Source organism: Prorops nasuta, unplaced genomic scaffold (assembly GCF_024137725.1).
Source record: "Prorops nasuta isolate Cenicafe-Biocafe unplaced genomic scaffold, Cenicafe_Pnas_1.2 PNAS00011, whole genome shotgun sequence".
Taxonomy (NCBI): Eukaryota; Metazoa; Arthropoda; class Insecta; order Hymenoptera; family Bethylidae; genus Prorops; species Prorops nasuta.
Window position 1 is genome coordinate 4,270,060 of NW_027116808.1, and position 20,714 is coordinate 4,290,773.

At 36.6% G+C, this 20,714-nt stretch overlaps 5 protein-coding genes across 8 annotated transcripts; 2 read left to right on the forward strand and 3 right to left on the reverse strand.

Annotated features, from left to right (window-relative positions):
• Positions 1 to 312: 312 nt before the first annotated feature.
• Positions 313 to 6,649, forward strand: Unr (cold shock domain-containing Unr). Of its 2 annotated transcripts, none has more exons than XM_066733618.1 (11): positions 313 to 398; positions 1,095 to 2,414; positions 2,505 to 2,684; positions 2,793 to 2,983; positions 3,060 to 3,270; positions 3,347 to 3,579; positions 3,646 to 3,910; positions 4,014 to 4,250; positions 4,310 to 4,512; positions 4,599 to 5,183; positions 5,267 to 6,649. In XM_066733618.1, exons 2-11 carry the CDS (start codon positions 2,019 to 2,021, stop codon positions 5,436 to 5,438), a joined length of 2,673 nt encoding a protein of 890 aa, XP_066589715.1. In that variant the 5' UTR covers positions 313 to 398; positions 1,095 to 2,018; the 3' UTR covers positions 5,439 to 6,649. The 2 variants fall into 2 exon arrangements, with proteins under 2 accessions (XP_066589715.1, XP_066589716.1); XM_066733619.1 differs by having other exon boundaries at positions 2,505 to 2,681.
• Positions 6,650 to 6,996: 347 nt separating this feature from the next.
• Positions 6,997 to 9,213, reverse strand: LOC136777383 (protein cueball-like). The gene is made up of 4 exons (XM_066733624.1): positions 8,910 to 9,213; positions 7,754 to 7,891; positions 7,484 to 7,615; positions 6,997 to 7,212 (listed from the first exon to the last, which is right to left on the reverse strand). The coding sequence occupies exons 1-4, from the start codon at positions 8,956 to 8,958 to the stop codon at positions 7,148 to 7,150; spliced, it is 384 nt and encodes a 127-aa protein (XP_066589721.1). The 5' UTR covers positions 8,959 to 9,213; the 3' UTR covers positions 6,997 to 7,147.
• A 116-nt stretch (positions 9,214 to 9,329) lies between these two features.
• LOC136777381 (suppressor APC domain-containing protein 2) lies at positions 9,330 to 11,930 on the reverse strand. Of its 3 annotated transcripts, XR_010823231.1 has the most exons (8): positions 11,790 to 11,930; positions 10,869 to 11,719; positions 10,559 to 10,705; positions 10,256 to 10,468; positions 10,036 to 10,178; positions 9,824 to 9,947; positions 9,468 to 9,740; positions 9,330 to 9,388 (listed from the first exon to the last, which is right to left on the reverse strand). XR_010823231.1 is itself a non-coding variant. In XM_066733620.1 (6 exons), exons 2-6 carry the CDS (start codon positions 11,700 to 11,702, stop codon positions 9,941 to 9,943), a joined length of 1,344 nt encoding a protein of 447 aa, XP_066589717.1. In that variant the 5' UTR covers positions 11,703 to 11,719; positions 11,790 to 11,930; the 3' UTR covers positions 9,780 to 9,940. The 3 variants fall into 3 exon arrangements, 2 of the variants coding, with proteins under 2 accessions (XP_066589717.1, XP_066589718.1); XM_066733620.1 differs by lacking the exons at positions 9,330 to 9,388; positions 9,468 to 9,740 and having other exon boundaries at positions 9,780 to 9,947; XM_066733621.1 differs by lacking the exons at positions 9,330 to 9,388; positions 9,468 to 9,740 and having other exon boundaries at positions 9,780 to 9,947; positions 10,031 to 10,178.
• Positions 11,931 to 12,178: 248 nt separating this feature from the next.
• Positions 12,179 to 15,572, reverse strand: Trh (tryptophan hydroxylase). Its single transcript, XM_066734086.1, has 10 exons — positions 15,423 to 15,572; positions 15,247 to 15,345; positions 14,857 to 15,070; positions 14,206 to 14,309; positions 14,073 to 14,140; positions 13,936 to 13,986; positions 13,518 to 13,663; positions 13,320 to 13,455; positions 13,129 to 13,255; positions 12,179 to 12,866 (listed from the first exon to the last, which is right to left on the reverse strand). Exons 1-10 carry the CDS (start codon positions 15,519 to 15,521, stop codon positions 12,321 to 12,323), a joined length of 1,590 nt encoding a protein of 529 aa, XP_066590183.1. The 5' UTR covers positions 15,522 to 15,572; the 3' UTR covers positions 12,179 to 12,320.
• Positions 15,005 to 20,028, forward strand: Aplip1 (JNK-interacting protein Aplip1). Its single transcript, XM_066734087.1, has 8 exons — positions 15,005 to 15,085; positions 17,033 to 17,288; positions 17,354 to 17,518; positions 17,593 to 17,951; positions 18,024 to 18,176; positions 18,264 to 18,550; positions 18,639 to 18,817; positions 18,880 to 20,028. Exons 2-8 carry the CDS (start codon positions 17,206 to 17,208, stop codon positions 18,950 to 18,952), a joined length of 1,299 nt encoding a protein of 432 aa, XP_066590184.1. The 5' UTR covers positions 15,005 to 15,085; positions 17,033 to 17,205; the 3' UTR covers positions 18,953 to 20,028.
• Positions 20,029 to 20,714: the final 686 nt, after the last annotated feature.

Sequence of the window (20,714 nt, forward strand, 5' to 3'; positions counted from 1 at the left end):
TCTTATGTAAAATTATTTTTCATTCTTTTAAATGGATGAAAAAATTAAGAATTTCATAGATTTTATTACATGTCAACCATACCGCGCAGTACATTACTTTTAAGTTCTCAGAAATCAAAATTTGTCCAAACTACTTAAATAATTAGAACGAGTTAAAATTTGATTTCGAAAAAAATGAAGACTATATGACTTCTCGATTGTAACATGCTACTACATGGATAATTATTCGATAGGGGGTGAAGGGGGAGAATCGAGGAAAATAAAAAACAACCTTGTGGGGGGAGAGACTATGGGAGACACACAGATATTAAAGTTTCTCCTGTTTTGTATGTGAATGCTGAATGCTGAATGTTGACATTCAACATGGCGGCATGTCGTCAGTGCTGTGCTGTGTCGTGGTAAGTTTTCCCAAACTTTCTAACGCCTTTGAACTGCTCAGTTTTTCCTAAATTATGCAGTTTTAAAATATTTATTATTTTTTTTATCCGTTTTATATATCTTGATAACGAGAAAGCTGTATTTTCAGCCATTGAAATGCCGATGAATAGGTGACCTCATAAAAAATTAGAATCTCGTAACTGGCGATCACACACATGATATATGTCCTGTATTACCTAGCTACTCGGTTCGAAGCACAATTACTAGAAGAATTTTTGTTTTAAATTATTAAAATCTATTCCTAATTTATTTTGTTATCTCTACTATTTTTATATCCTGCGATAAATTCCGTACACTTTATAGCTTTTTTAAAGCTTGGATTAAGAGAGGGGAGGGGAAGGGATTATTTTCATGAGTAAGAGAAAATTATTATTGTACGTTTAATAATCTATCAATTAACTATTCTAATAACTATAGTAATTTAATAAAATTATTAAATAGTCAAAGCATATAATTGTAAATGAAATGACAAGATTTTAAATTAGCCTTAAAACAATAGCAATTTATATGTTACATATATATGTATTCATGTGTGTACCTCTATGTAACATTTCATGCTCCAATTATAACATTTTGGAGCTAAACAATTTAATTATTAAAATGATGCTTCAAACATATTAGAAAAAATTTCTAAAGGCATATTTTTTATGTTACAGCTTGTGTAATTGTTAGTTTAGGACACTTTTGAAACCAAGGCTCACCATAAATTCTACACATATAAAAGCTGAAGAAGAAAACTTTAATACAGAAGCATCGGAACCACACAATCACACTCAGCACGCATTGAAGACATCTGAGGATTTTCAAGTCAACATTTATCCTTTAAATCTCTTAAGTTATTAATTTACTCCTTTTATAAGGGATAATTGATGTTTAAAGAGGACACGGTTTTTCTTGAGCAAGCTAAATTGAGATTATGTGTGAAGAATTTTCTACTTATATTGACTCAAAAATTGACTTTAATCATATTGTTCATTCATATATCGTGTACACAAGAAGCCTTGTCAGGAGAGAGTTAGGTGATCGATAGTGACCGTGATTGTGTTTGGGGCTGAGATTGTGCTACTACATTTGGATACAAAGCATCTTCACCAATATTTGATGAGTGCCAAGTTCAGGTGGATCTATTTGGCACTCCAATGAACAGTTTATAATACGTAATAAAAAATACTCTAAATAATACGTACTAAAAGTAACATCCTTTGACTATCCAGTCATAAGGAAGTCGGGATTCGTGCAGGATTTTAAAGAACCTCTCTTCCTCTTCATTAAGTTCTTGTAACGTTATAATAGTGAACAAAGATATAAGGTACCAAGAACCGTTCTGTGATATATATGTTAACACTTAAATAATTAAAAAGACTAAAAATTTCTAATTGTAAGTATAAAAAAATATATATGTATATGTATGCTTGTATGTACTTATATGTACACACACATATATATATATATATATGTATATATATATACACATGTAACTTTCTTGTGGCAAACCCAAAGTGAACATTAAGAGAATTTACTGATTGCCTCATAAGAAAGAAGAAAATATTTTACATAAAACTGTGCAAAATTTTGAGACAATGTCCAACAATCCTCAGTGGAAAACTTTCCAGCCGCCAATCATGAACTCTGACCCAGCAATACTTGATTTTAAGTCTATGGCTATACCAAGCCCTAAAGTCATAGCAGGATCCAATCAGTCTAAGACGAACAACTATAGAAATGGCACCAACTACAGTGGTGATCAGTATATGGGCTCACCTCCTGACTGTGGAAAAAATTCGACCACCTATGGCAGCTATCCTGGTGCTCAGAATTTAACAAGAAATGGAGCAACAAGATTTAATTTTGGAACTTTCACAAATATGGATAACAATGTTAGTTATACTGGAGAGCCAACGAGTAATAATACCTCTTACCAAGATCAGTCTGCCTATCAAGGAACACGAGAAACGGGTATTATTGAAAAATTATTGGTAAATAATTTTTTATCTGCTTAATACCTTCCTTTGTTTATTTATATTTTCTAATCTTGGATCTCACATTATTCCTTTCCTTTATTTTAGCATTCTTATGGATTTATACAGTGTTGTGACAGGCAGGCAAGACTATTCTTTCATTTTAGCCAATTTAGTGGTAACATTGAGCATTTGAAAATTGGTGATCCTGTAGAATTTGAAATGACGTATGATCGACGAACGGGTAAACCTATTGCTAGCGCAGTCACCAAAATTGCTCCAGAGGTGGTAATAAACTTTTCTTTCTTCCCTGGTTTCAATTTATAAAATTGAAGTTTAAAATTAAATTTTTTTAGTAAATTATTTTTAATGAATATAAATTATCTCTTCCCAAAGGTTATGAGCGAAGAACGTGTTACGGGTAATGTAACGACGGAACTACACGATAGTGGTGATTCACAAGGGAGAATTAGTTACGAAAATCGAGGAGAATGTTTCTTTCTGCCATATACTAAGGACGACGTCGAAGGGAATGTCACTTTACGCGGCGGTGACAAAGTGTCATTTCAAATTGCTACTAACCAACGGTAATTACGAAGAAAAACTGAATAGAATATAGGCAAATTTAATTTGACCTTTCATAGATCTGTATTTGAATTACAGTGGAAATTTGGGTGCGTGTCATGTTCGGTTAGAAAATCCCGCACACCCTGTTCGTTATCGTGGCGTGGTGTGCTCGATGAAAGATAATTTTGGTTTTATTGAACGAGCCGATATAGTTAAGGAAATCTTCTTCCACTTTAGCGAAGCTAAGTCCATGAAAGAGGAGCTTAGATTGGGAGACGACGTGGAATTTATAATACAATCGCGAAATGTAAAGAAATCCTGTTCATATACGGCTAAAAAAATAGCAATAAGGGTTAAAGCTGAACGTATGTTTTTGTTAATAGGGGAAAGAGGTAGCTTGTAATATTACCAAGTTACCACCAGGTTCAATTGTGTTTGAAGAAGTTAGTAATGAAGTTGTGAAGGGACAAGTATTGAAACCTCTTGAAAGAGGAACTCCAGCCCGTGGCCATCATAACGATCCTTTACCAGGAAGAATTCGATATAGAGATAATGATTATTCCGAAGTAGAAGTCCCGTTCGGAGATAAGGATCAAAAAGGCGACTTTACTCTCAGGTAATGTATTACATTACAATTTAATCTCTTAATTGTTATTTTAATACAATGAATTAATTTTTATAGACACGGAGACTGGGTCCAATTTCGCATTGCTACGGATACCAGAGATCAACTTAAAAGGGCAACGGAGATATCATTATTACCTGAGTCTTTTACCGTTTCCGGTGAACGACGAGAGCAGGGTATTGTAGCAGCTCTAAAAGATGGATATGGTTTCATTCGTTGTGTAGACCGAGATCTAGCGAGACTTTTTTTTCATTTTAACGAAGTTCTAGATGTTGATCGGGAAATAAGTGTAGGCGACGAGGTGGAATTTACAGTCATACAGGTACTTTATATTGACCTACCGGATAAGTTAATTCATTTATTCCTTTCTTCTCCTTTTTTTAAGGGTTGAGAGAAGTTTTTAATTTATTTTTCCTTTTCTGCAGGATCCTTCATCATCATTTTCTAATTCACGACAAAGTGCGATTAGGCTGAAACATTTACCAGCTGGTACTGTTCAGTTTGAATCTATTATAGAAAAAGATCTATTAGGTAGTATAATTCAAGATATAAATGGGATTGAACCTGGCCTTATTGGTTATACGAAAGAAAATCAACAAAAAAGCATTATTTTCTTTACCAAGGATTGTGATTCTAAAAATATTCCAAAGCTAGGTGATAAGGTAATAAAGAAACTTGTTGAAAAAGATTTCTTACAATTTTAAGTGCTATAATCTTTTAGGTTCAATTTAGTATCTGTCAGGTGAAACGTAATAAGGAGTTAGTAGCTGTTGACATATCGCTGGTGAACGCTGGTGAGAAGATTCAAAATGGAAATAAAAAGTCGAATGGCCAAATTTGTCAAGGTTTCATTGCTGCACTAAAGGACGGATTTGGTTTCATTGAAACAATCAATCACGATAAAGAAATATTTTTCCATTTTAGGTAGATTTTATGTATAATATATAAATTTTACTTTGTAAATAGAAGGGTGGAAGTGTATAATTACCTATTGTTGATTGTTGTTTTAGTAATTTTGATGGAGATGCCAATACATTGGAGCTGGGGGCTGATATTGAATGTACAGTCGGCTCTGGAAATGGGAGAGGTTCAGGTGGTTGTATAGCTGCTGATAGTGTTCGATTGGTACCCCGTGGAAGTATTCCCCGGCCAACGGCTGTCAGCGAGATCCTCGATGGGATGGTGATGCGACCTTTACGCAGTGCCAATCCGGAACAAGCCGAGTACGCTGGATTGATAAAAGTTAATCCAACTAGCGAAGACGAGGAAACCGCTGAATATGAATTCGGAATCATGGGTCTTACGAATAAACGCGAGTTGTTACAAGCAGGTGACCCAGTACAATTTCAGATCGATTCCGATGGTTACGCTTGTAATATAGCAGCAGTGCGGAAAAAAAGAAGAGCCACTGTTGACGCGGTAAAAGGGCTATTTGGCTTTCTCGCCTATGAAGTGGAAGAGGGCAAAAAATTGTTCTTCCATACTAGCGAAGTTCGTGATCATGCCACGTTACAGCCCGGGGATCAGGTTGAGTTTGTTTTAGTGACGAACCAGCGTACTGGTAAATCGTCCGCGTGTAATGTCACTCGAATAAGGTATGCATTATTATACCATGCATCGATAAAACAATATGAAACGAGAGGAGAGAAATCATTAATGCTTCACACATTTTTAACAGTGATGCGGTTCAGCAGCAGCGCCCTGAACGCTTGATAAGTCGGTTACGCACTACATCATTGGAAGATACCGGCCCAAAATTAACCGTAGTCAGACAGCCAAGAGGTCCGGATGGCACTCGAGGATTTAATCAGGAAAGAACTCAGCATATCCCTGGTGCCATTGAAGAATAATTGGATACGTAAAGATACGATTGCTTGATCAAAATTGTAATCGCCATTGATTGTTTTTCGTCCATACATCTCACTACCCCGAAATTATTACTATTTAAGCATCATCGTGAACGTTTGCCAAATTGAGACTAATGTGACAACAATAATAATATTACTATTAATAACAATTATCAAGGAATTTGGTGATGGTATTTTGAGTCGTGTGAAAATGCCACCGCGAAAAAAGAAATCAACAACGAGTCATTTTATTCGTCTCTTTCCAAATGAATAGATAACAGCAAGAGAAGTGGCAAGTCAGTCCAATCTCGTCACTAAATCTTAAGAAGTATGTGGGGAGAGAGCATTCGGTTTCTGTTCGTCTACACTTTTTCAAATGTCAGTCAGAAATATACACCGCCCGTTACATGATGTTTTGTCAATCACAAAGCGTTTCAGCGACGTTACAATATGATTTGGATATTCATTAAAAACATATACCAGAAACTACTTCAGCCTGTACGTCATACCAAAAGAGAAACGATTTTTAAATAAACAAATCAAGTAGATATTGTAGATATTACTAAATTTTCCTGTTTTGTAATTATTTGGGATAATTTGTTGTTGTCTGCTCTTAAAAGTTTATCTTATACGATTCTAGTAGATTCTTTTTCTCTTATTATTTTCCATAGATTATTTATTCCACTTGCGATATACAGTACGGGAAAAATGTTAAATTACGTTTGCCGGGTATTAATGAATGTTTGCGCATGTAAACAATTAACATCGATTGGTTTATGTAAAAAAACCTCGCGCCAGTGATCATGTGGTTCTTTTAATTAATTTAATTATTGATCTATTATATATTATGTTCTAAATGTATTCTGCGAGGAATGACTGTAACTTTTTGCTGCATAAATTATTGTATTGCATCATCCTCTGTTAAAATTATCTATGAATTTGTAAAAAAATGCTATCACTGGCCAATTGTTTATCCTAGCTAATATATTTTATTACAGTTAAATGTGTGTATATAAATATACATATATTTGTATGATACATATACTTACCAAGTATGTATATGTATTTATATGTACACACGTCTTTAAGTTCCTCACATCCGCTCTCGTATTGTAAAATCAAATTAGTATATTACAATTTTGGTGGTAATGTAATTAAACAAGCATGAATTCTTTATTGTAAAAAAAGAGATAATAAAAAAATGCATTTTATAATTTTTGCCATCTGACACTGTAAACGAGGTATAATATGTGGTATTATGTAAAAATAGATAAGACAAAAAATACAAAGAAACAAATACCAATTACGGGGTAGTATGCATACTACCATGACACAAGCGCATTACAAATCTTGTGCGTTTGTCCTTCGATCTGTATTATGACACATCATGTGCATAAATACTGTAAATTTATTGATGAATAAACATTGAAAGATTCAAAGAATTTATTAACCTCGCGTTAGAAAGTTTGTTTGAAAAAAAGCACGTGATAACGAGGATATTATTTCGCAATTGATTAAATGATTTGGAATTTGTCGGATGATAATTACATGGACAAATAAATTAGTATTAAGGATTAAATATATTTTTATAGTTATTATGTATGTACAAAGGTGTGTATAACATCGTAAAAATTATTTAAGTATTTTGTACTTAATGTAAGAAGTGAATTTCTTCAAGTGTGCGAGTAAACCAAAACGCCGTAAAATTTACGTTAGATGACAACACACTCGTAGGGAAAGGGGCCACGAAAACGTAGATTATTCGGGCCTGGGCATGCTGTAAAAGATATAACAATAGTAGCAACATGCTATCGTTTTCATGAAGGATATAACTATATAATATATATGTAGGTATATATCTAATACAATATTATACAGTATATACTATTTTTGTAAAAGATAGGAGGTGGTGCATTTTGCACCAACCGGCTATTTCCTTTGCTAGCTGCTGAGCTACATTTTAGTCACAACATTGTGTGCCATTTTAATCGAATGTTTAAATCGCTTTTATAAAACATGGATTGGATGTCCACCATATATATACTTACGACTTTCGCAACGAGAACCGTAATATCCGGTCCCTTCGCAACGGCATTGAAATCCGGGAGGTGTCGATATTTGTAAACAAGAGCCCCCATTCAAGCACGGCCTTGATCTATAACAGATATCGGTGCGTGTACCTAAATAAAAATTGTAATGAGTAAATACGTAAAGGGGATGATCATTACTTAAAGATATACTGTATTAAGTGTCATTTAAATGACTTAAGAAAGCGTTGATTAGTAAAACAATAATTTACAAGTATTTCACGTTCTTACCTTTTAGAGCTAACTTGCAGTCTTCGTTGTTATCGTATCTATACTCAGATTTGCAACCAAATCCGCAACTGCATTGTGCATTGTAGATGCGACAACCATATCGCATCTGATCCATCTCGCATGACTCTGACAGAGTACCTAATGGTCAGTAAAAGTATGAAAGAAAAAAAGATAATGTAATACCTTTTTTCAAGACTTAAACCATCTGAATGGCCTAATGTGATTTTTGCAAACAAAGTTATTATTGTATATATTGATAAAATTAATAAAATAATAACTAATGGAAAAGAAAAAAGACCCTCTGAGGAAAGCGATTTTATTTTCACGGCAGAGACGACAGATAATTTGAGAAAGCATGTCAAGATACGAGGTATATATATATATTTGTGTGCCGGAAATTTCTCTGCATTTCCTGCTTGCCCATATTGATAAAACTCAACAGATAAGATCCTAGTTCTGTAATCGGAGCTTGCTATTGTAAAAAAAAATCATATTAGATGCTGCAAGCATACTTTAGTCTTAAAAACATTGTTATTTCCGCAATGCATTTTTAAAGAAAGAAGTATACTATCATCCGAGCTTAATTAAAATACGAGAACCTTATACTATCGGCGTAAAACTTATCAACAGAGATTACTCGAAAAGTAAATTGAGAGGGCAATTGCAGCAAAAGATATTATGTTGCATTAATCATCTTTATCAGTAGCTAAGAAATTTAACGAAAACCAACAATAATTATTGTTTATTAGTATACATATAAATTTTCTTGAAATTTTCAATAAAAGATCATAAATATTTTGTTACTTCAATAGAGAGCAAACGGAAAATTTTATGAAAGGGATTCTTCAAATGAACATTAAAAATGATAAGTACTGTAATAGATAAGGATGGCTTGTAACCCGCTCCGTATCACCAAACCGGTTGCGGAAGACGCTATATGTTTGACAAGTGAAAATATTGAGTTGAACAACCTCATGTTTTTTGTTTGTAACAATATGATTATAGAAAAAACTTTATAAAGAGTACATTTGATGAATTCTTCAAAAATCAATTGGTAGCAACTGTGACGTATATTGTAATGTATAAAAATAAGTATATGCGGGTTTCAAACGAGCGAACGAAAAATGAAGAAACTCAAAAAGAATTAAATATATACCTATCATGATGATTAAGAGGAGCACGATAAACGTACTGCTGAGCTGCATCTTGAAGTACTGATGGATGTGGTAATAAAGTATATGGATTGTGGAAAATAAAATGGATAAAAGAGAAGGGTGGTCGATTTCGAGGGTGGTGGTAGCGATGATTGCTCTTATAATTGCGAAGATCCAAGGTCTTCCGATTTACAGAGCACACCTTTTTCCGGGTAAAGTAATATAAAACTATTTGATTGCGCCTTGCCTGAAGAAAAGATCTTTCGTTCAGAGCGCAGCGTTCACGACTGGAGGTGGGTCGGTCCTGTGTCTCGTTTCTGCCGCTTGAGAGTTTTTGAAGGAGCAACTGAACGAACGCTACTCATCCAGTGCCTACTGACTGAATTATCGAGCATATCGCAGGCAGAGCTGACCGAGCGCGGATATATGCATGGGGCGGCACGGTCGTCGGTCATGCCACGGTGGCGGGCGACAATTGTTACTATCAAAAATACATTTCAATATCATTATTAGATATATAACTTTTCTAAATATATAACTTGTAATAAAATTGACCTTACAGTACTGCAAGAGATTAGAACTAAAAAAATGTTCGATGCATAGTCTTGATGCAAGTAACATACATTTGACAAAGGATATAAGACTCTTGGTTAAGATTTCAAAGCTAGCTTGATGTATGTATTATTTATGGAATGAATCAAAAAGAGTCAAATATATTATCGACTCCTAGATTATGATAACTCTTGACATTACGATTACGCCTAGCAAACGCCGGAAATTGGTGGAATCTATGTCATGGATATGCTGACTGGAATACAAACGTTTATGTTCGACTGCAATGGACCAGACAATTAAGATATTGATTATTTTTGCTAATCAAATAAAATTTATTAATTATTTGGACGGATTAACATACGTTTTTTGAGGCACTTATGTTGGCTAATATTGTAAAAAATAAAAAATTATATTATTAACATGGCTTCGATGCTTTGTTCCAAGTACTTCCTATGGAACAGTGTCTCGTAGTTCATCGTCATATTCTAAAAAATAATTTTGCGTTAATTTGACGTATCGTGTCAATCAGTTAAAATAATAACGTGGTATAATTAAGTATTAATAGTACCTTACATGAACGTTTGGTCGTGCTGTTCATGTATCATCGTGGCTCTTCGCGATTGAACCATTCCAGGTTGCCTATTGTATAGCTCTCTCACTAAACTATCTTTCTCTTGTTCGAGAAGGGCTATTCTTTGTGACTTTTTACTCACTTCCTACAAGCATTCGAAATGTGTGAAAAACAAGGATTTTAAAATTAAATTAGAGCTATTCTACGTTCATTCACGCATACCTCAGTTAATCTGTGATTCTGTTGTCTTAGTCGAGAAAGCATGTCTTGCTGCAGATGGGCGGAAGTTGGAGTACTAAGAAAAGCTAAGTTCATATGGAGTGGTAGTCCACCGCGCTCCCAACTGCTGATTAAAGCAGCGAGATGTCTATTAACTTCAAGCACACGTGCTCGTTGAAGTTCCAGACGCTCCTGCTGTGCTTCTGTCCATTGTTCCTAATTCAATGTAAAAACAAAGAATGGAGACGATTGCGTTGCATAAGAAGATTATATAATATAATTATTTTTAAGAAAGAAAATAATTACCACGTGAGAGCCCATTCTACCCAACTGTTTAATTTTTTCTTGAGTTTGGGAGACTTGCCTCAGATACCATTCTCTTGCTTTATCAACTGCTGCTAAGCCTTGAAGCAGCACATCTTTTTCTTGTTCAATATGCTTCATTCTCTTCATCTATAAAAATTACATATTCTAGTACTAAACAATATCTTTATGGAGACAATAAAACTATTTTTTTTAGTTATACATGCCATAATATTTCAGGAAGAGGGATTAAATTGTTAATGTTGAAAACCAGTCACCACGTTAGTAGGGGTCCATGAGAAAATTTCTTTACCATATTGTAATCAATGCCATTCTGCAATGTGTGACGCCTGGGCTCTCTACGTCTATTCAAGGATCTTTTTGGTGGGATGCTTAGTTGGTTATTTTGCAATTCGATAGCTTTACCATCACCCAGAACTCTTGCAGGTCTTAATAATGTCCTTGCATCTGTTCTATAATTTACAGTAGACATATGCCTTTTATCATCATTCATCATCAATCCCATTTGCCAGTTTTGTAGTACGGTACGAATCTCAGATTTGTCAAAACTTCTTTCAGCATTTAATAATCTGCCTTCCAGAGCAGCACCCGTACGTGGTGGTTTAGGAGGGCCATATGATTTATTTAACTTTACTTCTGGTTCATTTCTGTTTTCTATATGATCCAATTGTGCATTGGAACCCTTTCTAGAATTCAGCAATTGAGGCATACTGGACGTACGTTGTTGAGAAATCACATTATTGGGTCTAATGGCAGCTGTGTTAGGAGAAGTCCATGGTGCTTTATTCTGATTATCATTAATAAGAATCGGAGCAGAAGGTGGCCGATTTGGCTGAGTTTCCTGCTTTTTCCTATCAACCTCAGCCTGTATTTGCAGCAAACATATTTTAAGCCCTGCACAAAATCTTTCGAACGACAAAAGGCCATTGGGTGGTGTAACTTTTTTCAAACTATCCAAAACACCTTTTGGCAAACCTTGACTACCATCATCCTGCCAGCGCCCTTCAATATCCGAGAACTTGACAAATCCTGTATTTTGATCGTCCATAATATCAAATAATGTACGCATTGCCGATACAAAGTTCTTTGGCATTCCGTCAGATGTAGATGATTGTATTTGTGCCATGATTGGAGCATAAGTACCTGCGAAAATGAATTAACTAAGTAAAACAACAAAAAGATCACTTACCTATCCTCTTGTGTACCCACTTACGCTCGTTTTAATCTGAATAGAAAAGTTTTGTCAGTCGAATGTCACATATTGCGTAGAGCGATTAGTAAACAATGTTATTTCTGTGTCCGCACTTGCCGTTGTCAGTGATTGTGTCAGGTTTGGTTTTCACCATGTTGTCACTTAATTCTGTCCGTTTCTTTTGTTTCTTATTCCATTTAGTTCTGTCCAGTTCCGCCACTCGCCAGTTCCATTCGTGTACCGCGCTGAAGAAGGAATATCTGGAACTGGGAATACTAAAGGATAAACAGTAAAAGGCGCGAGAATCGCAAGAAAGTGCAAGAAACGTAATTTTACAGGATCATGATTGGGATGGGTGACACAATAAGTATGAGATATATTTTGAATGATAATATTACAGATTTTGCTTGTCTACAGATCAGATATTTGACACAAATAGATTTGCTGCAGTAAGCTTAAACACGACAATACTATTTATGCGCAATAGCAATTAAAACACAGCGACTAGATTTATTTAACAATATACATGCATGTAATAATTATTCAGGAGGATTATGGATTTCCATTTTCATTTCGAATGTTTCGCTCAGGTTCCTCGACATTAGGACTCTTGTCTTCGTCGCTGGATGAAGATGAACTCTCAAGTGGAAGATCGATGCCATGGGTGAGAAGATTGGTTATCCTCTCAACGTCTACTGTTTCGTCCTGCTCCTGGATCTTTTTCAAGGCATTGGAAACGATACACAAGTCACCACGGAGCTCGCTCACCAATGCTGTAATCTTTTGGGCATCTGTTAATACCTCCACTGATTGTGTATAAGGGTTATAACGAAGCCCGAACGGGCGCTGAATTTGATTGGCGAATGTTCTCATCTTTTCCTTTGCTTCCTCGATGCTGTCGGTATAATAGTAGGCGTTCTGAAAAGCGGTTATTATGCACTCTTGTTTGCAGGTTATTTCCGGCTCGAATTTAAAGGTTTTCTCAGGAGCGGAAACTGCGTGTCTCAACTCGGCCACGGATGATAGGAGGCCAGCGCCATAAACTCGCAGTGTACCTTCCTGTCTGCAGAGTCCAAACTCCACCGTGAAGAAGTACAACTGAGAGGCAGAGAAGAAACATGAAAATAAGAAATCAGAAGAAACTCCAGTAAACACGAATGTTTATATAACTTATACAGGATCAATATTGGTCTAGTAATTGGCAAGCATTATGAGTTAATGACAAATACCTCATAGACTACAAAGGCAAAGGGGTGGAGATTTTCATATCTCTGAAATACATTTCTGATACATAACAAAGTTTAAATCAAAGCTGTAAAAATCTCCATCCTTTCGTATTTGTATTGTACAGTGGACCTACCGTTGCAAGTTTGTCTATGTCCTCGTCTGAAGCACCGAGCGAAGCCAATCCAAGCTCTTGGGAGAATTGTGCGAAGCTTGGATTAGCTAAAAGAGGCATGTGCCCCAGCAATTCGTGACAGCAATCTCTGAAATCGTCATAATTACCAGTCATTCTATTATATATTACGCTTATAAATTTTTTCAACTTACGGCTCAGGCGTGTAAAAAGGATCGGAGTAATGTCGAATGTACTGAGTGCAATGGAAAACTCGAAAAGCCAGCCCTGCTAGAAAGTCTCTTGGCGAGAGGTATCCAGCTACCGGTCGAAGTTGGAACCCAGTTGTACCTAGAGAAATTGCGTCGTTAACTCGAATTAATTTTTAATGAATTTGAAAAATTTCCACTCACGTTTCAAGAAGCTACTGACATCTTCCAACTGTGGTATATTATCCTCCCTATATCCGCAATATTTTTCGAGTTTCGGCCAGTTCTCCAGGTACTCGTGGCAAGCGTGTTTTTTAGCAAGTTGGAAAAGTTCGCGAAATACCGTTCCCCTATTGATAAAAGAGAGAGAGAGAGAGAGAAAAAGAAAGAGATTAGATTTAGGATTATGTAGTGGGTTCATGGTCGAATCGTGAAACGGGAGAGAGATTCGATTAAGAAAGTCGGCGATAGGTCAATTAAGGCTGCATTCAATGGAAACAAGCTTCGTTCGTCTCTCGGAAATTGTGCCAGCTCGATTGGCTTCGTGTGCGAGAAAACACGTAGTCTCTTAGTCGGCGGAAACGTGCGAAAAAGCAGAAAATGCTTTTACAAGAAAACTCACCATGTACGGATCTCTTCTGGAGTGTATTGGATGCGTGGTATAGGTTTCCCGCTAAAAATTAATGTTTATTATATACATATATGTGCGTTATCAAGCTAACGCGAGATTAAAAGAAAGGACAACTTTAACTCTCTTACTGTCTGTAATTAATAGCTATATTAGCGAATTCTTCACGGCGTTTCCGGTAAACTGGATCTTTGAAACTCTGTTAAATGGAAATCGGATTATAAAATTTATATATATATTCGTAGCATGAAATGGAGGACTTACAGGATGATCAGCATCCAGTTCCATTCCTGACATAAGAACTTTTTGAGCCTGGTCAAGGTCTGCTATTTTTCGTGGGAACCACCTCATGTCCATTTCGCTGAAATCTGTCAATCAGTCGAATAAATTCACTCGCGGGAATACATTTAAAAATTGCAAGGTAATAATGTTACGTATAAAAATAACAAACCATAATAATATACATGCAAAAATATTATAATTAAAGAACACTAAATTTTATAGTAGTAATTGTATTTTGTTTTTTGATACAAATAGTTTATTTGTAACCAAAACTGGAGCAACACACGAATGTTTAAAAATAATATCTGGTTTTATTTTCAAAAGTTTTACTAAATATTCTAGTTTAATTCGTTAGAGCATAATAGATTATAGGAGATTAGTATATAGAAAAGAGAGGGGGGAGGGGGGAATCTCAAAATTCGAACAATCTACCAGAGATCTGTATGGAGGACTGTGAAAAGGGAGAGCAACAATAAGAAATTATATATTTCAAAGGTTTAATTGAAATTTTTTTTAATATTTGTTATTTGTCAATCTATAATGTTCCTAATTATGCTACTTTTCCAGTTTTATCTTTACGTGGGACCATGAAACGGTTGAGTTAACGAGCTACTCGATTTAAATCGTTCTTACCGAAGCTTGGAGCCGCCGACAAGCACGCAACACTTGGGATGGTGCCGTTCTCCTCATATTGTGCAAGATTTATCGCGGCCACTTCACGACTCAGCATCCTCATGAGCTGTTCCATCCTCTTGGAATCGCACTCTACGTCCACAAGGATCTCGTATTCGGACCCCCGTCGAATGGACTTTCTCGACTCGATGTGCACGACATTAACACCAAAATCCTTCGTCAAAAAAACGTATAAGTAGCTTTCGTGCATATACATTTCCGGTAGTAAAGGTGATTCGAATGATGTAAAAATAACTAGATTTCTGCTCTTAATATCATCAAAATGACTCATTCTTTTTATCATGAATATTATAGGATAATTATATACATATGGAAAAGCTCAGCGCTTACTTGAAACACTTGAAGAGCCCTTGCCAAACCGCCTACTTGATTTTTGAGCGAAAAAACGACCGAATTTTTGTTTTCTGAGTTGGTCTCCACCATTGCTATCTAAAAATGATTTAAAGATAGATTTGAATTTTGTGCGTATAAAACTTGGATGGAGAAATTATAATTGCAAGACATACGTCTTTCGCTTTTCGAACTGGACTTCCCTCTTTGATAGTCCAGCCTTCTCCTCTTCTGTACAACCACATGCCAATGAGGCCTTTGCCAGATCCACTCATTTTTATACGGTAATCAGGTACGACACTTGTCACGAATAACCGTAGTTTTCAGCTGAGGGAATCAGTGAGTACAGTGCGATTGGAACTGTATCTTCCGGTGTTTTTAAGCTTTCGACCCCTCCGCTTTCCTGGGACTTTCAAAGAGAGGAATCTGCTTGGATTGGTCGAGAACTATCGCGGAGCACCGTCATTGGTCGGATAAGACTTTGCACAGGGTGCGTTTACCACTTGATTCCCCTTCTCCCTAGCTCCTCTCTAACTAAACTCCTTCGTTTAACAAAGAGAAAACTTTAATTTTCGCTCTTACTCCCCCACCATTTACACTCCTAGTGATTTTTCTGTAAATAATTTACTGATTTGTAGACTGGACCACTCTGTCAGTTTTCACTCAATTTAGTATTTTTTTGATTTTGAAGCTTATACAGCGAATTCCCTCGACAAATAAGATGATTTATCGACGATTGATCCGAGTGTTATTTAAACGAGGCAATTTTTACAAAGAGACTCTTTTCTCCTGAGAGTACTACGCTTCTTTGGTTGCGCGGGAACAAAGAGGATCTTTAATAAAAGCTCGAATCGCCGGAGGAGCATTTCGTTTCTCAGTTAAGCAGATGCAGCACATTACCACTGTCCATCACTTACCACTATCGGATCTACCCTCCCTCCCACTCAATTATACCGATTGTGTTTCTCTCCTTGAGAGGATTGATGCTGCCCCGCCAACTTTCCACCCTTAAAAGAAAAATATAGGAAACTTTATTATAATCTACCCGCATCTCGCCTGTTGCGCTCATAATATATATAGATATGCGTCCTATACTCATTAAGCGCAGTCTCTCTCGAGCGAAAGGATAACTAAATTTAAATGAAGGATCTGTAATTCTCTCTATCAAACGATGCAGTGATGTCGTATTTTCCTTTTTTTTACTACTCACTAAAAAATTCTTTAGAAGAATCCTATTTAGGTACTTGGTCAAATTCTTTCCTATAGCTCAAACTATTTTAATTGAAATGACTAAATTTATCCAAGGCAGTAGTAAAAATTCTCTCTATAAAACAATTCAATGTTCTGTTTTATTTTACAGAATAAAAAATTATTCCGATAAATCTATTTCTTTAGGTGCTTGGTGAACCTATATTCATTCGTATAATGAATCGCTTTCGAGTGAAACGACTAAATTTATCCGAAGAATCGATAAGAATTTTATCTATAAAACAATGCAACGTTCTACTTTTTTTTCAGATTCTGTCTACGTCTTAAAAAATCCTGCTTAGATACTTCACAAACCTAACTCTTTCATACATTAAATTTCTTTCGAACGAAACGACTAAATTGATCCAAAGATTCGATGAGAAATTTCTCCATAAAATAAGCAGTAGTCTTTGGTACTCTTTATTTTCCGCAGACTAAAAAATCCTTCAGATAAATCTCCCTACTTAGATACTTTGCATTATATAGTCCCAATGAGAAAAAGAGAGAGATCAGAGGGTAAGATTTTCTTTGGTTTCAGGTTTTCGACGGAAGAAGAGCTAGGTGGGAGGAACGTTTGATGCGCTTACGTTGCGACGCAGGAATCAATAGGACAGTCGTGTTTCGTTGCGAGCCATGGTGCCGCCACTGGACTCGCGGTCAGACTCGTCAACGGAGAACATTAGCATCTCGCCTCGCTCCGGCTGATCCGTCATGGCGGACAGCGAATTCGAGGAGTTTCGCTATCACTTCGAACGACTCCCCCAACATCTGAAGGCACCATTGACAAATTACACGTGAGTCTCAAAAAGCAGCCCTGCCCCGCCCCATCCGCTGAAATAATCCAAGTCAATTCTTTCAGGCTAGTCCATGACGTCACAATAGACTCGCCAACGTCGTCCCAGGAGGATAGCGATGAAAAATGTTGCAATGGGATGGTTGGTGACTCGGGGGAGGAGGAAGAGGACGACGACGATGATGACGATGACGATCGCAAGCCAATCGTCATTGTTGACAGTGATTTTAGGTCAGTGACATGTTGTATCTTGAAGGGTAGAGCTTGCAGCTGCAGAACACTAACAAGTGACTTGTTGCGAGTAGCAGGGTAGGTGGCAAGAGCACTGCAGCAAAGCCTGATGCAGTTTGCGCAAACTTGAGGAGGCCTCACCGAAGACTCGGCGAAGTAACAAAAAATAGCAAATCCAAGGAAAAACAGCAGACGTCGACATCGCTCGCTGACGAACTAAATGCCGCGACTGGCTCCAGCTCCACTTGGCCCCATTTGGCCCTATGGAAATGCCACTCGAGGATTCGCCACGAGGACAGCTCACCTGACAGCGAGAGGATGGCCACGGACAGTGGTCATTCCACTGCGCACTCGCCTGAAAATGGACCTAAGAGTGTGTCCCCGGTACCGAATCACCGAAACATGGATTCGGTTTCACCGGGTAGCTCTCCAGGTAGCTATATGTTCTCTTAAATAATGTATGCATGTATCTCTATGTATGAGGTACTGTACTGCTTCTTTTCAGGTAGCGCTGGACTTCCATTTACTCAGTTAGAATTATTAGAGGCTACGCATCGTGGCTTGCATAAATTCATTCCGCGGCATCACGACGAGATTGATCTGGAAATAGGGGATCCTATTTATGTTCAAAAAGAGGCTGATGATTTATGGTGCGAAGGTAAAGAGTTTTTTTTTCCTATGGCTCTTGTAAGGTTTCATGGATATCTTCGTGGTGGAGATACATAGTTTGTATATGTTTCGTTAGGTGTAAACTTGAGGACGGGTAGGCAGGGTATTTTTCCATCAGCTTACGCGGTGGACATGGATTACAGTGATTTTGACCCCAGCGCGCCTAAAGTCAAACGAGAAAGATACCTGTTGGGCTACTTGGGCTCTGTGGAGACCCTGGCCCACAAAGGAACGGGCGTCGTGTGCCAGGCGATACGAAGGATCGTTGGCAACAACTCACGGGAGCCTCCGCCTTCGCAAACCTGCATCCTCGAAGTCTCCGATCAGGGACTTCGAATGGTCGACCGGAGTAAAGCATCGAGGGTACTTTTTATTCTCTCTTGCGCCCCGTTTACTTAAATTATCTCTGGAAACCTCGCTCCAGTAACTGTATTTATAATGGATTTTTTAGAACTCGAAGGCGCCGTGCCATGATTATTTCTATTCGCTGAAAAATGTCTCCTTCTGCGCGTTTCATCCACGGGATCATCGTTACCTCGGCTTCATCACGAAACATCCAATATTACAAAGGTTCGCCTGCCACGTGTTCATAGGCCAAGAATCCACCAGACCTGTGGCTGAAGCAGTCGGGTAATGCATACCTGTAAAACTCTTATTGTTGTTCTTCGAGTAAAGAATCTGCTTTGTTTTAGGCGAGCCTTCCACCGATTCTACACCAAATTTATCGAGACTGCTTTCCCTATCGAAGAAATCTACATTGAGTAAATTGTAATCCCTTGTTAGTGCGTAGAACCTACAGCATCACGAAGATAAAACATGCCCCCCCCCCCCTTCTGTAAATAATTGCCTGCCCTCAGTTGTAGATAAATAATAAACGCGAATGAATCACCTATTATAATAATAATGATAATATATAAATCACGATCATTCAAGCATATTGTTCAGCGTATTCTTCTTCGTTGTGCTACGAGGAAAACGCGCTGCATTCCTCATTTCCTTTATTGAGTATCAAGAGCCATGACAAAAACGTAGTAGGAAGCAATGTATAGATTACGTAATACCTTTCTTCTGGCATTTCGTGCCTTTTACTGAAATTTACGCGGATACCATATGCCTTCACTTATCTGCATAACAAACGAAATGTTTCATTTAAAGCGCTAAAGGCTCGATCTTATTAAGTTTGTACAAACTTTGAGGATACGATGGAGAAGAAGTGATCAAAGCAATAGAAATGATTATTTTTCTAATGTTGTGTGTACATATATGATCCTCAATTATTATTCTTCTTAAACTTGTTACATTAAAAAATCCTCGCTAATTTAAACGTCTAATAATGATGTGTATATATAATTTGTACAATTGTTTTTTTGTAAAAGTAAAGAGAGAAACATGGTTTCAGAAATTTCATCCACTGAATCCTCTCTTTGAAGCTGCCAGTAATATTTACAATATTATAAAGTGAATCTTTATTTCAATGTTGCATTGGTATCCGCGCCTCACTTTCTAAAGTTTTCACCTCTAAAGTTTCGCGACTTAAAAACAATATTCTTTTATTTTCTCCTCTGTCAGCGATTAATATAATTTTGTTAACTACTATTGCAAATAGAGATTGCACTTTGATGCAAGAGCATCTAATATGCTCGGTTGCGTATCAAACTGACCTTGAACAATGTCGTAAATGAGTAATATGACCAAAAATTTAAGGTTTCTCCTTTGTTACACATATATAATTTTAATAAGAAGATTGTTCCAGTCTTTGAGAAAAGTTTTGCCAACTAAAGACTATTGAATCAATTGTTATAACGCTACGAATAAATAATATCTAAGCGCTTGTCGTTCCTTTCTTCAATCTCTTTTCTCGAAAGCTCAGTTTTCTATAATTGTCGCACTAAGACAATAATGATCAATTGGCAACCAAACGAAGGTTTACACTACGTTCGAAATCGCAAGATACATCGACAAATTTTAATATCACAAGGACAAGTGAATAATAGTTCCAAGCGAGGCTTTTACTCACAGCGAACGCAGAGGGTTACAGCTTGCATACTTTGTACTATTACTAGATCGAGGATTTGAGGAAATACCCGCATAATCCTACTGAGATCTCGCTGCTGAATCTGGATGGTATGCAGCCTGCTACATGACCACCACACAATTGCTGTGCGCTGCGAGTGACTCGCTTAAATGCGCTTAATTTTCTATGCCTAGAAGAAAACTTGAAATATCAAAATCAAATACGTATATAATATATGTATGTACAGAGACAGAAACATGAATGTGTTCGAATAAAATAAATTCTTATAAAAAAATGAGAAACAAACAATTTAAAAATAAAAAATAAAAACGTAAGAAAGATATATATGAACGAAAAATGAAATGTATTTAGGGCTTTCTAGATATTTTTTCTGTTATTAGGAAAGTATTAGCATAGTAAAAATAGTAGTTTCATCTATGTTACAAACTCTCTCGTGTATTCGTCAGCTGCGATTTTACTTAGTAAAGGAATAAAATCATATAATTTCATATT